Source organism: Esox lucius, chromosome 5 (genome assembly GCF_011004845.1).
Source record: "Esox lucius isolate fEsoLuc1 chromosome 5, fEsoLuc1.pri, whole genome shotgun sequence".
Classification (NCBI taxonomy): domain Eukaryota; kingdom Metazoa; phylum Chordata; class Actinopteri; order Esociformes; family Esocidae; genus Esox; species Esox lucius.
The window spans coordinates 30,147,424-30,162,048 of record NC_047573.1 but is presented as its reverse complement, the minus strand read 5'-3'; the positions used below and the strand labels follow the sequence as shown (position 1 = coordinate 30,162,048).

The following is a 14,625-nucleotide window of genomic DNA, read 5'->3' as shown; positions in this document are numbered from 1 at the left end:
ACATTGGTCACCAGTGATGTCATTACATGGCTAGTCCATACGCTAAAGGAAGGTGACATGCTCATGGGGATGGTGGTCATAGACCCTCTATCTCTGTAATGAAAATTACATTATGTGGGCAGGTCTAGGGTAAGAAACCAGGGAGTGGCCAAACCCCATTCTTGAATCACCTCTGAATGGTGGAACCTAACATTATCCCACACTATTTCACTGAGAAACTCAATGAGGTGTAAGACCCAAGAAGTGGTTAATGTCCTTCAGATATGGCTACATACATTAATTGTTTACCCCACGTTGTCCAGGCCCATGGACAGTTCCTCATTAGCCAATAATAATGTGCCTGAAATGCAGAGTTTTATCAAAGTAGAAGCCTGCTTTATCAACAAAGATGTACTTGTGATGGTTAATAGAATTTCAGTTGGGAGGTCTGATCATGTCCAGGGGCTCTGATTTCCTTCTCTGCCTTGCATATTTCACAAATAAAACACAAATCTGTAAAAGATTTACAACTGTTGCTTAACATTTACAACTGTTCAATAAGTTCTAGTGTGCGTGGTTTCAGTGAGAGGGCTTGCTTGGTGGGACTTATGGAATATCCGTACTGGAGCCTGGTAGATTGCAGTCTATAGGTAGCTAGGACACGTTTTTCCTGAAATGTATGTATAACGTTTATTTGTATAACAATATTTGACTGCATCACCAATGGGTAATACAACACAGAGCATGTTTTCAATTTCAGGCAATTAACTTAAGGTGTCAGGGAAATTTCTTACACTGATGTGTCCTTACTGATTAAAGGACTGAGTCCCCATGTTTAGATAAGTAAAGGAAGGTAGGTAGAGTGGGCTCTGGTGTTTGACTCAGGGAGACATCCTTGAACATCATCCTTGACCGGCACTAGTGGATTAGTTACTTGTAAATTAGTTAATCTGTATAACACTTTTAGGGTCTATCCTTGGGTGTCCAGACATTGTGACTCCTAAAAGGTTGAAAAGGTTTACCATGTGAATGTGTTTTATTGACACACATATTACCACACCCCTTTTTCCCTTCTTTAAATGATGATGCTTGTCCTGTTTTACTTTAGAGATTATTCATTGTTACTTTGTAACCTGTGTATTCTCTCCTTGCAAGAATAAACTGATTATTGTGCATTTGAGTTTTCCTCTATCTTACCTACCATTTTCGTAAATAGTTTGGACTAGAAATTGCCATCACAAAGGTCAGTTAGTTATGTCAGCCTACATCTGGTTAGCTAGCTAGCCAGCTAGTAGGCTGTAGCTTAACTCAAGTAATGAAGGCAACTGACTAGATAACGGTATGTTGTTGACTTGCACAGCTGCATTCGGTTCATTCAGTATGAGTCTTAACGTTAGTGGTTATAAAAGGAAAACTGTATGCATGTAATAGTCCTTAGTATGTAAGTACAGAGTGATAGTACACCGACATCATGGGATTTTTCTTTGGATCCCCTGCTGATTATTTACGTTTGCCCACTGACAAAGAAATGATCAGTCTATAATTTTAATGGTAGGTTTATTTGAACAGTGAGTGACAGAATAACAGCAAAAAAAAACCAGAAAAACGCATGTAACATCTTTTATGAATTGATTTGTCTGTTGCTGCTCCCATGCTCTGGAATAGTCTCCCATCCCACATTAAGTCCCGTTCCACCATTGCAATTTTAAATCAAATTTAAAGACCTACCTTTTTCTCTTGCTTTTAGTTCAGTCTGAGGTTATCCCTCGGTTTTTGTCAAGTCAACTCTTTACTTATTTTTAAGATCCTCTTACTGTTTTAATCTGTTGTTGGTTTTATTCAAATCAAAGTAATAACTTCTTGTATTACTTTGATTTTACATAAATTTAGTTTTCTTTAGTTGTTTAGCATTTTATTCTTGCCCTCTATGCATTTTATATACTATTGTATTATATTATGTATTGTTATTTATGTATTATTCCTTTAATCATGTATACTGACCCGGTGGCACAGGGGCATTGCCTCCGAGCAAGAATTCTTTGCCCCCCAAAAATAGTTTGGGTAAGATGTTTCCCAATAATGTACTTCACTAATTACTGTTGGGAATGTAGGCTAGCTCTCTTGCCTTCATCAGCAAATGCAATCGAAGATGTGCTTTAAGTGATGTGATCATTAAGCTACAAAGAATGTGTAACTACTGCAGTTATTAAAGCTTTCAAATTTGATTGACAGCTGTGTATTTTGCTAGTATAAAGCCTCAGCAAGCCAAGCATGCAAAGATTATTTGCTTTCCGTCAGTCGTGCTTTACCTACCATTCTATGTAAATAAAGGACAAATGGCAATCAAAAGCCTGTCCAAAATGTTAATCCATCTGCCTCGACCCTCATTATTTGCGATGACAGCGCCACCTAGCGAATTGGATGACTGAAAGGCAGTATTCGATCCTCATAACATCAGTAATAAGCTCCTGAAGACCTGCTACAAACAACTGTCCCCTGTCTTCTGTGAACTGTTCAACTGGTCTTCGAAGGAACATACAATTCAGCTCTGTGGAAGGCAGCTTACCATCTACCTTATTCCAAAGAGCAGACCAAGACTTCCCAATGACTTCTGGCCTGTAGGTCTTACATCAGTGGTGATGAAGTGTTTTGAACATCTGATACTTTTGTAACTACAAGAGACGGTTCAGAACCTAGCAGATCAACTTGTTCCACTCATCCTCTACTCATACTGTGGATAATTACATTCCTTACACACACACAGGGTTCTGTCATCTCCCTGCTCAGTGTGCATACGCAACATACAGTGGGTAGAACAAGTATTTGATACACTGCCAATTTTGCAGGTTTTCCTACTTACAAAGCATGTAGAGGTCTGTCATTTTTATCATAGGTACACTTCAACTGTGAGAGACGGAATCTAGAAAGTCACATTGTATTTTAAATAATTAATTTGCATTTTATTGCATGACATAAGTATTTGATCACCTACCAACCAGTAAAAATTCCGGCTCTCACAGACCTGTTAGTTTTTCTTTAATAAGCCCTCCTGTTCTCCACTCATTGCCTGTATTAACTGCACCTGTTTGAACTTGTTACCTGTATAAAAGACACCTGTCCACACACTCAATCAAACAGACTCCAACCTCTCCACAATGGCGCAATTATTAGAAAATGGAAGAAGTTCAAGATGATGGTCAATCTCAAAGAAATCCATTAGTAACACACTACGCCGTCAAGGATTAAAATCCTGCAGCGCACGCAAGGTCCCCCTCCTCAAGCCAGGCCCATCTGAATGTCCAGGCCCATCTGAAGTTTGCCAATGACCATCTGGATGATCCAGAGGAGGAATGGGAGAAGGTCATGTGGTCTGATGAGACAAAAATATAGCTTTTTGTTCTAAACTCCAGTCGCCGTGTTTGGAGGAAGAAGAATGATGAGTACAACCCCAAGAACACCATCCCAACCGTGAAGCATGGAGGTGGAAACATCATTCTTTGGGGATGCTTTTCTGCAAAGGGGACAGGACGACTGCACCGTATTGAGGGGAGGATGGATGGGGCCATGTATCGCGAGATATTGGCCAAGAACCTCCTTCCCTCAGTAAGAGCATTGAAGATGGGTCATGGCTGGGTCTTCCAGCATGACAACGACCCGAAACACACAGCCAGGGCAACTAAGGAGAGGCTCCGTAAGAAGCATCTCAAGGTCCTGGAGTGGCCTAGCCAGTCTCCAGACCTGAACCCAATAGAAAATCTTTGGAGGGAGCTGAAAGTCTGTACTGCCCAGCGACAGCCCCTAAACCTGAAGGATCTGGAGAAGGTCTGTATGAAGGAGTGGGCCAAAATCCCTTCTGCAGTGTGTGCAAACCTGGTCAAGAACTACAGGAAATGTATCTCTGTAATTGCAAACACAGGTTTCTGTACCAAATATAAAGTTCTGCTTTTCTGATGTATCAAATACTTATGTCATGCAATAAAGTGCAAATTAATTACTTAAACATTTTTTGTTTTAGATTCTGTTTCAGATTCTGTCACTCACAGTTGAAGAATACCTATGATAAAAATTACAGACTTCTACATGCTTTGTAAGTGGGAAAACCTGCAGAATCAGCAGTGTATCAAATACGTGTTCTCCCCACTGTAGCTGCTCCAATCTCCTGATTCTTATTATCATTAATATTTTAATGTATGCATCAAACAGTTGTAGAAATAAGAATGAAGCAATTACAATATTGAGGAGAATATTTCCTTTTATTTCACAAGATACATGAAATCAATCAAGAGTTTCAAAAAAGAGTTACAATAATTTGTGACATTGAGTACTTTGATTATATTTACAGACATATGTTGGGGTATTTTTAAAACACACATCGATTATGTAAGCATACAAACGAAATGAATGATACACATAACATGTCATTGATGGTTCAAAAATGGAACTTTAGGCAATGGTATTTCTAGTCACCCTTCCACATCTTGCAATATCAACTCTTCCCCTTTCTCATTCATGGCACAAATACGCAGATGATCCGAAAATTCCTCTATTCTTTTCAAGCGTTCAGCATTAAAAAAAGTTTTGGACCTGTCATTCACTTTTCTTCTAATAATTTGCATCATAAGGTCTGTTACATTTCCCCAAAGAAAATACCCGGGTATTCTCACAAACACAGCAATGGTTATATCAGTTAAACACTTCAATTACTATATAATTTAAACACTACAATGGTTAAATCAGTTAAACACTACGATGATTCAGTTAAGCCTTAAGGGTTTCAGGAGAAAGATTTTCAGCATATTTTTAGGCACTGCATGCCTGACTCTGAGACAGATTTTCTTTATAATCGGGTCTGTTCCTCTTTGTTCTCGCCCAGCAGTGAGTCTGATATTTTGTTCAATCAATCAATCAAATTTTATTTGGAAAGCGCCTTACAGCAGCCAAAAGGTGCACAAGGCGCTTTCCATTAAAAGCTTCAGTAGACAACAGAATATAAAAAATATTAAAACATATAAAAAATATAAGATAAATAAAGAAAAATGTATATGTACATATATATACACATACACCCACATACGCATATACACACACATACACATACATACACATAAAATATATAAAATGAGCAGTCGAGTCAGAGATTACGTGTTAAAAGCCTGTCTGAACAGATGTGTTTTCAACTGCGCTTTAAAAACACTGAACACGGTAATGTTACGCAGGGATGGTGGTAAAGCGTTCCACAGAGTTGGGCCCTAAACTGCAAATGATCGGCCTCCAAACTTTTTGTAATTGAATTTGGGAACGACCAGAGAGGTGTGTTCAGAGGAGCGGAGAGCTCTAGCAGGTTGGTAGACCGTTACTAATTCGGCGAGGTAGGCCGGGGCCAGACCATTGATGGCCTTGAATGCAAACAGCAGGACCTTGTACTCCACCCTAAACCGCACCGGAAGCCAATGGAGCGAGCAGAGGACTGGGGTGATGTGTGAGCGTTTGGAGGTGTTTGAGAGGAGATGTGCTGCTGCATTTTGTTCAAGATGGAGGTTAATTCTTTCAATTCATTTAGAAAAACTGAAATTCCACAAATCTTAGGTAATTAAACGCCCAAGGATTTCAGGGCTTTGGCCAGCGCAAGTATGAACCGGTCAGACCACGTTCGCTCTGAGAAACTTGATAGACCTTCCCATTTGATCTCCATACTTGTGTAGCCTCATACTTTTCTTCATTTTGGACATACCACATGAAGAAAAACTTCCCAGTTGTTAATATGGTATTCCACCATTAATGTTGCATTTAAATATTCAGTTCCTATGGTTGAACTGTACGGCTTCACTTTAGCAGCAGAGTGATCAAACACAAACCCTAGCATGCTCCCATTAGGCATGTCATGCTGATCCGTTAACAGCTAAAAGAACGGCACTTGAGTTCTATAGAAATTGAGGAAACGATTCTTTGGAGCATCATAGATTTCTGGTTCATAATGACCCTATGACTCTATTGAAGAATCCCTGGTGACAACAGGTTAACTGCTAACCACCACTCTGCCCTGAAGCCAATGAACAGACACCATTTTAAACATATGCAGAATGAGACCATTTTAATACACAATTCCCCTCAGGCATCTTACATTGTGAGAAGGTCATAAACCCTGAATGTTGTTCTTTCATGTTCATTCAGGGACCAATTTGTTCCACTTGGTTTGATTGAAACCTCTATACATGCAAATTAGTAACTACAACCACATTTCCCAAAAATTGGGACGCTGTGTAAAATGCTAATAAAAACAGAATGCAAGGATGTGCACATCATTCATACCTATATTAATTGAAAATAGTACAAAGACAACATATCAAATGTAGAAACAGTTGGGACTGGGGCATGTTTACCACTGTGTTGCATCACCTCTTCTTTTAACAACACTCTGTAAGCGTTTGGGAACTAAGGAGAAAAATTGCTGTAGTTTTCAAAGTTAAATGTATTCCCATTCTTGCTTGATATAGGTTTTCAGCTGGCCAACAGTTTGGGGTCTCCTTTGTCCATTTTTCGTTTCATAATGCATCAAATGTTTTCAATGAGCGACACGTCTGGACTGCAGGCAGGCCAGTTTAGCACCCAAAATATTTTACAATGGAGCCATGCTGTTTTAATATGTGCAGAATGTGGTTTGGCATTGCCTTAATAAGCAATGACTTCCCTGAAAAATACTGGATGACAGCATATGTTGCACCAAAACTTGTACTGTTAAGCATTAATGGTGCCTTCACAGAAGTGCACGTCCCCCATGCCATATGCACTAATGCACCCACATCCCATTACAAATGCTGGCTTTTGATCTCTGCGCTGATAACAAGCCGGATGGTCCCTTATCTTTAGCCCAGAGGACACGGCATACATGATTCCCCCAAAAAATATAAAATGTTGATTTGTCAGACAACAGGACAGTTTTCTACTTCGCCTCAGTTCATCTTAAATATTCAGGATTTTGTTTATATCTGGTAGAGGTTTAACTTGCATTTGAGGATGCAGAGACGTACTTTGTTCAAAGATAATAGTTTTCGGAAGTGTCCCTGAGCCCATGCAAAGATTTCCCCTAAAGAATCGTGTCTGTTTTTAATGCAGTGCTGTCTGAGGGCCAGAAGATTGCGGCTATACAATATTGGTTTTCGGCCTTGTCCCTCGAGTACAGAGATTTTCCCCGGATTCTCTGAATCTTTTAATTATATTATGTACGGTAGATGAAGAGATCCCCAAACTCTTTGCAATTGACACTGAGAAAACAATTTACCTGCAATGTTTTTCAGTGGTGAATCCCTCCCCATCTTAACTTCTGAAAGACTCATCTTAACTTCTGAAAGACTCTTTTAATAACCAATCAGGTTACTAAACTGTTGCCAATGAACCTAATTATTTCTTTTTTTTTTAAATGGGTTTGTATTTCATACTGTTCTATATGATATAATATGTAATCTCAAATTAATTTCAAATTTCTAGCCACAGTCAATCAGTCATACAGACCAGCAGACTGATAGATGTATCACTGAAAAGGTGTTAATATCTTCACAGATAGTCCTTTATAAACACTGAGACCAGGATAGAGTGGCTGAGTGAATGTGGTCTGGACTCTGTAGAGGAGGGTCATTGTTTCAGAGACACTGTAAGAGGACAGAGTTCCTGCCCTGTGGTCCAGATACACTCCTACTCTGGAGGAGCAGGGGACAGGGATATCAGTCCTGTTATTATTGTAGTAGAAACAGCAGCCTGATGTAGAGCAGTATAAAATCCAGAACTGATCATTACTCATCATCTCTTTATATGAGATGGCTACATGAACCCAGAACCCACTCCACTCTACCTCCCAGTAACAGAGTCCAGACAGACTCTCTCTACACAACACTTGGTAATAGAAGGTAAATCTTTCCACTTCACTACATGTCACCTTTCTGTTCCCCTCAGACAGACACAGGAACTGATTTGCTGTATTGGGATCCAATGTCAACTGGCAGGAGTCTGAGAAGAAGAAAAACTAAGTCAGTGAAAGTTTGTGTGTGTGTGTGTGTGTGTGTGTGTGTGTGTGTGTGTGTGTGTGTGAATGTGTGATTATATTCACATTCTAATAAACAGTATGCTTGCCCACTTGTGGTTATGAGTGGAATGTGTCTGTGCGTCTATGATTGTGTGTGTTCACATTAAGTGCATATGAATAGGGATTGTGTTGGTCTGTGTGTGTGACTTAATTTCCTCACATGTTAAAAAATCCTCTCTGGTCTTTGGCCCCACAGGTGGTTCAGTCTGAACTGTAGTCACTATGGAAACAGACAGACACCTATGTCGCAAGTCCACATTACTCATGTCCCATATCTACATACAGGTAATGAAGTAGAAATTAACTATAAGAAGAAACATTTAATGCATTATAGCATGTTGTTTTTCTTAAATTAATTTGGCCAACCTTTCCCAGACATCTTGTCCATTTCCTTCTTGAATACATCCTGTAGTTGATCGATCAATTCAGAGACAGATTTCTTCACATGCTCAAAGGAGATGTGTGGATTGACATTGATGCTGGTTCAAGCCTTACATTCAGGAGAGACACACAGAGACTGGAAACTCTACAGAGACGAAAATGAGTAGGAGGTTTTGAAAAAGAGAAACAGTGATTTATGTCAATTTCCCTGAGAGTGAAGTTAAGACATAGCCATTACATAATATTGTAAGGTAAGTTACTGATGTTACCTGGAGGAAATGGATGTGATCCTCTGTGTGTGAAAGCTGTTTCAGCTCAACATCTCTCCTCCTCATCTCAGAAATCTCCTTCTCCAATTGTTCCAAGAGTCCTTCAGTGCGACTCACCTCAGCCTTCTCCTGAGCTCTAATGGAGTGTATCAGCTCAGTAACAATCCTCCCACTGTCCTTCACCACTGCCTGTGCAGAGTGCTGTTATGAGAGAGAGAGGGGAAGGGGGTTCATTTTAACAAGCTCATTCACTCAGCTCTAACCGGGAACACAGACAGACTGTTCATTTAAATACATTATGTATTCTTAGCAGCCCCAAAACTCACCTTCAGAAGGTCCACATTCCATCTTAGCTCCTGAATCTCCTTCTCTCTCTCCTGGATTCTCTTCCGAGATTTCATATGTTTCTCCCCCAACTGTTTCTGCAGTGACATACAAGTTAAGACATGTAAAGAGACATTAACCTGTACATTTTTTAGGTTTGAAATACTGTGTACCCTCAATTAACTCAATGGAATTCAATGTATTCATCAAAGACCAGCTAAATTAGGACTAACAGTTAATTAGGGATGCAACAGTTATCAGCAACATCGATAATGTTTAGTTAAAAAAATTGTTGATTTTGTCAATTAGTTGAATCTGTGGGACACAGCAAACCTTTTTATTTAAATTGTCAACATTTTTGAAGCCGTTTCCAAGCTACACCAATGGAAAGACAGTTTGCACTTTACATTGAAGATATCAGAAAGACAGTTTGTGGAATAATGTGCCAACACGAGTGATTCACACATTGTAGCCACGACAATAGAGGCAGAAGAGGGTTCTGAATGATACATTAATCTAAAACAAGTTTATTTTATGGCATGTGTTGTGTTTTGGGGTGAGACATTGTTCATCTTAATGCAAAATTGAGCTGCATTAACGCATCATCAACACCACCACCACATCATTGGTCTACATGTGTACATGGACATTGTTTATAGTAAAACTGCACCAGATACTGTCCCTACAGTAATACTGATGGATCATGTGATGAGTGTCAAAGTTAGCAAATTCAATATTTCTTGTCAATAGAAACTTGGGAAAGATGTATCCCCAGACAATCCATTTATTGTAATAGTAAAGTCTGTGTACTTCAGTTAAAGCAGCCTGCTATACGATTCTGTGCTGATTTACTATTCCCTACTTCTCCTTTGTCTTTATATTTTTCATTCAGAAACAATAAATGTCTATAATTTCTCTTTGCATTTGTGTTAAATAGAGCATAGCAGAAGATAAGGACAAACAATTAAATCAACAATTAGTTCCCAGTAATTGAAAGACTAATAAATTATCAAAGTAGTCTTTAGTTGAAGCCCTACAGTAAATTATTGATTGCTTATCTACTGTACTTTGAAATGTTTGGGTGTTGACTGTTTCTGTTTATCCAGCTATAACACCTTATAATAATGCTTTTTCTGATGGTTATGTTACTGTTGTCACTACACCAAAATCTCAACTTCAATATTGACACTGATTGTAGTATCAGAACAAATCATTGCACAAATCATAAAATACTAAATGATAAATAAAACTAAAAACAAATGGCTTTAATTAAGGTAAGCAATTTACTATTAAACAGTTTACAATTTCTAGTAAACATCAAAACTAAGCTTGGTTGTTTGATTATACTTTATCTGGATCAACCTTTTATCGTTGGCTTTGAAGCGAAATAGCACCAAAAATTACCCTAGAAGAGGACGGCCAGTATTCCCCGCTGCTACCATCACGACAAATAGTTTAGACCGTGTATTAATTAGAGTTACATCTCGAGATAATAGAAAGACTCTAACGCTGCGCTTCTGACCAACAAGTCGCAAACAGAGTGCAAGCAAAACTTTCAGTGCTACGTCACCGCTGATGACGCTAAATCCCTTAAAGGTACATACCCTGCTTGGCTTCGGGAAACATTACCACAGTAAAGCATCTGGCGAATGAAATGAAAAAGTTTTGAAACTCCTAGTGTTGTATCGTTTTCAAATTCTAGTATCGATAGATCGTGCAACACTAATTGTGACACATGTACAGTAAATTAATAAATAACAATTTTATAATTGTGGAGCTCCTATTTTACCTCTTTTTCAGTCCTTTCTGCTAAAGCTGAGACTGTATCATGGCCTTTATGTTCATCCATTGTACAAAGATAACAGATACACTGCTGATCAGTATGACAGTAAATCTCCAGTAGTTTGTCATGATGAGAGCAGATAATCTCCTGTAGTTGTTTAGAGGCTTTGACCAACTTGTGCTTTTTAAAGGCAGGAGATTCAAAGTGAGGCTGAAGATGAGTCTCACAGTAAGAGGCCAGACACATCAGACAGGACTTGACGGCTTTGAATTTTGTTCCAGTGCAGAAATCACACTCCACATCTCCAGGTCCAGCATAATAATGATCAGGAGGAGCAGCTTGGCGTCTTGTCTCCTTCAGATTCTCCACCAATTCAGATAGGATTTTACTCCTATTTAAAGCAGGCCTTTGGAGGAAAGTCTGTCTGCATATGGGGCAGCTGTAGATACCTTTGTCGTCTTCCTTATCCAAACAGTCCTTAATACAACTCATACAATAGCTGTGTCCACATGGAATTGTCACAGGATCCTTCAGTGGATCTAAACAGATTGAACAACTGATTGAACTTACAGCATCTGCCATTTTTCCACACACATACAAACAAAGCAAAAAAAGAGAGATGAATTTCGTTGTCCTTGGACAGGTTTATTTATTTATTTTAGTAAATATTCTCTGTTCTTCTCAAGGTCTGGATAATAAGTTCTCCATATTCCTGAAGCAATCAAGCAAGTTTATTTATATAGCACAATTCATACATAGAAGCAATGCAATGTGCTTTACAAAGAAAAAATATAAAAATACAATAGCATAAAAACAAACACCAAGATTAGGCACTTGATCTCTGGTTTTAAGGGCCAGAGAATCCAGCTCTTGGATCGTGTCCGTATGACAAAATAATTGATATAGTTTGAAGTATTACTTTGAATCACCGATGACATCTAATGTGTATCTTCTAATTTGTTTGTATGTATATACAAACCTGATTCCAAAAAGGTTGGGACACTGTACAAATTGTGAGTAAAAAAGGAATGGAATAATTTACAAATCTCATAAACTTATATTTAATTCACAATAGAATATAGATACCATATCGAATGTTGAAAGTGAGACATTTTGTAATGTCATGCCAAATATTGGCTCATTTTAGAATTCATGAGAGCTACACATTCCAAAAAAGTTGGGACAGGTAGCAATAAGAGGCAGGAACAGTTAAATGTACAGATAAGGAACAGCTGGAGGACCAATTTGTAACTTATTATGTCAATTGGCAACATGATTGGGTATAAAAACAACCTCTCAGAGTGGCAGTGTCTCTAAGAAATCAAGATGGGCAGAGGATCACCAATTCCCCTAATGCTGCGGCGAAAAATAGTGGAGCAATATCAGAAAGGAGTTTCTCAGAGAAAAATTGCAAAGAGTTTGAAGTTATCATCATCATCTACAGTGCATAATATCATCCAAAGATTCAGAGAATCTGGAACAATCTCTGTGTGTAAGGGTCAAGGCCGGAAAACCATACTGGATGCTGTCAGGGAAATTTCTTTAACAATGTATTCTTACTGATTAAACGACTGAGCAGCCACTGTTTAGATGAGAAAATGAATGTTGGTTGTGCTGGGGAAAGGAAGTATGTTGTGTTGAGGTAAACATAAAGCTTCAGCAGGATGGGGGTAGATGCAGATCAATGGGTTTTAGGACAGGATAGAGGAAGATACACAACAGGGGGCAGGATGGATAAGGAACATATGGACTTTATAGTTAAAAGTCTGCAGTTAAAAGGTTGGACCTTTTATAATATCTCACTTACGGGCTGACGAGCTTATCAATGCATGCTGGGCACATTGATTGAGGTAAACTAGATTTACTGGGTGAATCGGGAACATAGGGAAGTGCGGCAGTAAACCATTGAACGTCCCACATAGTTACGTTGGGCCGGCAGAGGTAATGAAAGATAAGTATGGTGTTTGGACATGTGAACAATTGTATCTCTGGAAATGTTTGGGTTTTCCAAAGAATGGCAGCTTTAGCCAAAGACAGTTGCATGGGTTGAAAGAGAAGTTAGAGGGTTTTTGTGCATGGTCTGTGCGGAATGTGAGAGAGGTGTCTCGCTTTTTTGATGTGGAGGGTTCAGACCCCCATGTCCCCCTTGCTAAACCTGTGTTTTTCACGTGGGCCAGCTTGGGTCCTTGGGTGAGGGGGTGCAATACAATAGTGGACTGGGTCCCTTGTTACATGGTGGGAGTGGAATGTTCCGCAGCTGCCCAAGCCTATAGAGAGAGGTTTGGGTGCACCGTTTTGGGTAAACGGGAAGTACATCTTGTGCCACATGACGACTGGGTCCATCGGGTCTGTGCAGTCCAGGTGGCTGCTACAGATCCTAGGTTAGCGGAAGTTCCACCTTCCTTGTGGGCTCAGCATAAATATGATGTTGGGCTAATTAACAATGCACAGCCTCTTGTAGTTACACCTGGAGGACCCCATAGACCATGCCAGGCTCAATATCCACTGAAGGTAGAGGCTATTGAGGGGATAGCTCCCGTGTTTAAAGCATTGTTAGAAAAAGGGATCATCCAAACAGCCCTTGTTGCACTCCTATTTTCCCAGTTAAGAAAGCCAAGGTTGTTGGACAACCTGTGGCTTAGCGATTTGTACAAGATTTAAAAAAAGTTAATGAAGAAGTATATGCTCGCGCACCGATTGTACCTGATCCATATACAATTATGAGCAATAGTAATTTCTTCTCAGTGGTCGATTTAGCAAACGCTTTTTTTAGCATTCCTGTGTACAAGGATTCGCAATTTTGGTTCGCATTTGAATTTGCCGGCCAATTCTACACATGGACGAGATTGCCTCAAGGTTATTGTGAATTTCCTGCAGTGTTTGCGGCCGCGCTAAAAGATAACTTGGAATGGTTTCAATTTAAACATGGTAGTACCCTTATCCAATACGTTGATGATCTTCTTGTCTGTTCCCCAGATAAAGATACGTGTGAAAAAGACACTGTGCTGTTGTTACAGTACTTGGCCTTGCAAGGTCATGAAGCCAGTTTGAATAAATTGCAGTTTGTCCAGAAGGAGATTATTTTTCTGGGCCATAAACTAACACCAGAGGGAAAAAGTCTCAGTACAGACAGAATAGAAGCAATTGTTGGCATCCCAAAACCTCTTACTAAAACTCAACTTCTGTCCTTTCTGGGCATGACAGGTTTATGTAGACAATGGGCTCCTGAATATAGCCGCTTGGTACAGCCCTTGCAGGACATGGCCTATGGCCAGAAGCTCGCTTCGCATGATAGAGTTGTGTGGACTCCTGACGGGGATGCTTCCTTTACTTCTCTGAAACAGGCCCTAACTACTTCTCCTACTTTAGGGCTCCTTGATCTTAAAAAGAAGTTTATTCAAGCAGTGTATGAAAAGGATAGTTATATGTCCTCTGTCTTAATGCAGAAACATGGAGATAAGTTGAGGCCGATTGCATACTTTTCTTCTAAACTGGATGCTGTGGCACAAGGCCTTCCCTATTGTCTGAAGGCTGTGGCAGCAGCTGATGCTGTTTTGCGATCATGACCTTTGGTGTGTTATCAGTCACTTGAGCTACGGGTTCCTCACTCTGTTGCCTCCATTTTGTTAGAACACAAAACTAGTCATCTGTCAGGGGCTAGGTTTCTGCATTACCATAACATTTTACTGTCATTACCCCATCTCACTGTTGTAAGGAGTCCTGTTCTAAATCCAGCCACTTTCCTCCCCACGGAGGTAGATGGCGAGCCACATGACTGCCTTTCTGCTATTAACCAACAGTGTACCCCTCGT

General features: G+C 39.6%; 1 protein-coding gene across 1 annotated transcript; it reads right to left on the bottom strand.

Moving 5' to 3' along the window:
- Positions 1–7,178: 7,178 nt before the first annotated feature.
- LOC105008468 (E3 ubiquitin/ISG15 ligase TRIM25-like) lies at positions 7,179–11,395 on the bottom strand. The gene is made up of 6 exons (XM_010867781.5): positions 10,820–11,395; positions 9,033–9,128; positions 8,707–8,907; positions 8,423–8,582; positions 8,217–8,276; positions 7,179–7,980 (listed from the first exon to the last, which is right to left on the bottom strand). The coding sequence occupies exons 1-4, from the start codon at positions 11,393–11,395 to the stop codon at positions 8,541–8,543; spliced, it is 915 nt and encodes a 304-aa protein (XP_010866083.5). The 3' UTR covers positions 7,179–7,980; positions 8,217–8,276; positions 8,423–8,540.
- Between the last annotated feature and the right edge of the window lie 3,230 nt (positions 11,396–14,625).

Excerpts from the sequence above, each read along its gene's own strand:
- LOC105008468 (XM_010867781.5), bottom strand. The coding sequence starts at position 11,395 with ATGGCAGATGCTGTAAGTTCAATCAGTTGTTCAATCTGTTTAGATCCA. Across the intron at positions 8,908-9,032 it reads GGAATGTGGACCTTCTGAAG|CACTCTGCACAGGCAGTGGT; the intron begins GTGAGTTTTGGG and ends CTCTCATAACAG. Across the intron at positions 8,583-8,706 it reads ATCACATCCATTTCCTCCAG|AGTTTCCAGTCTCTGTGTGT; the intron begins GTAACATCAGTA and ends TCGTCTCTGTAG.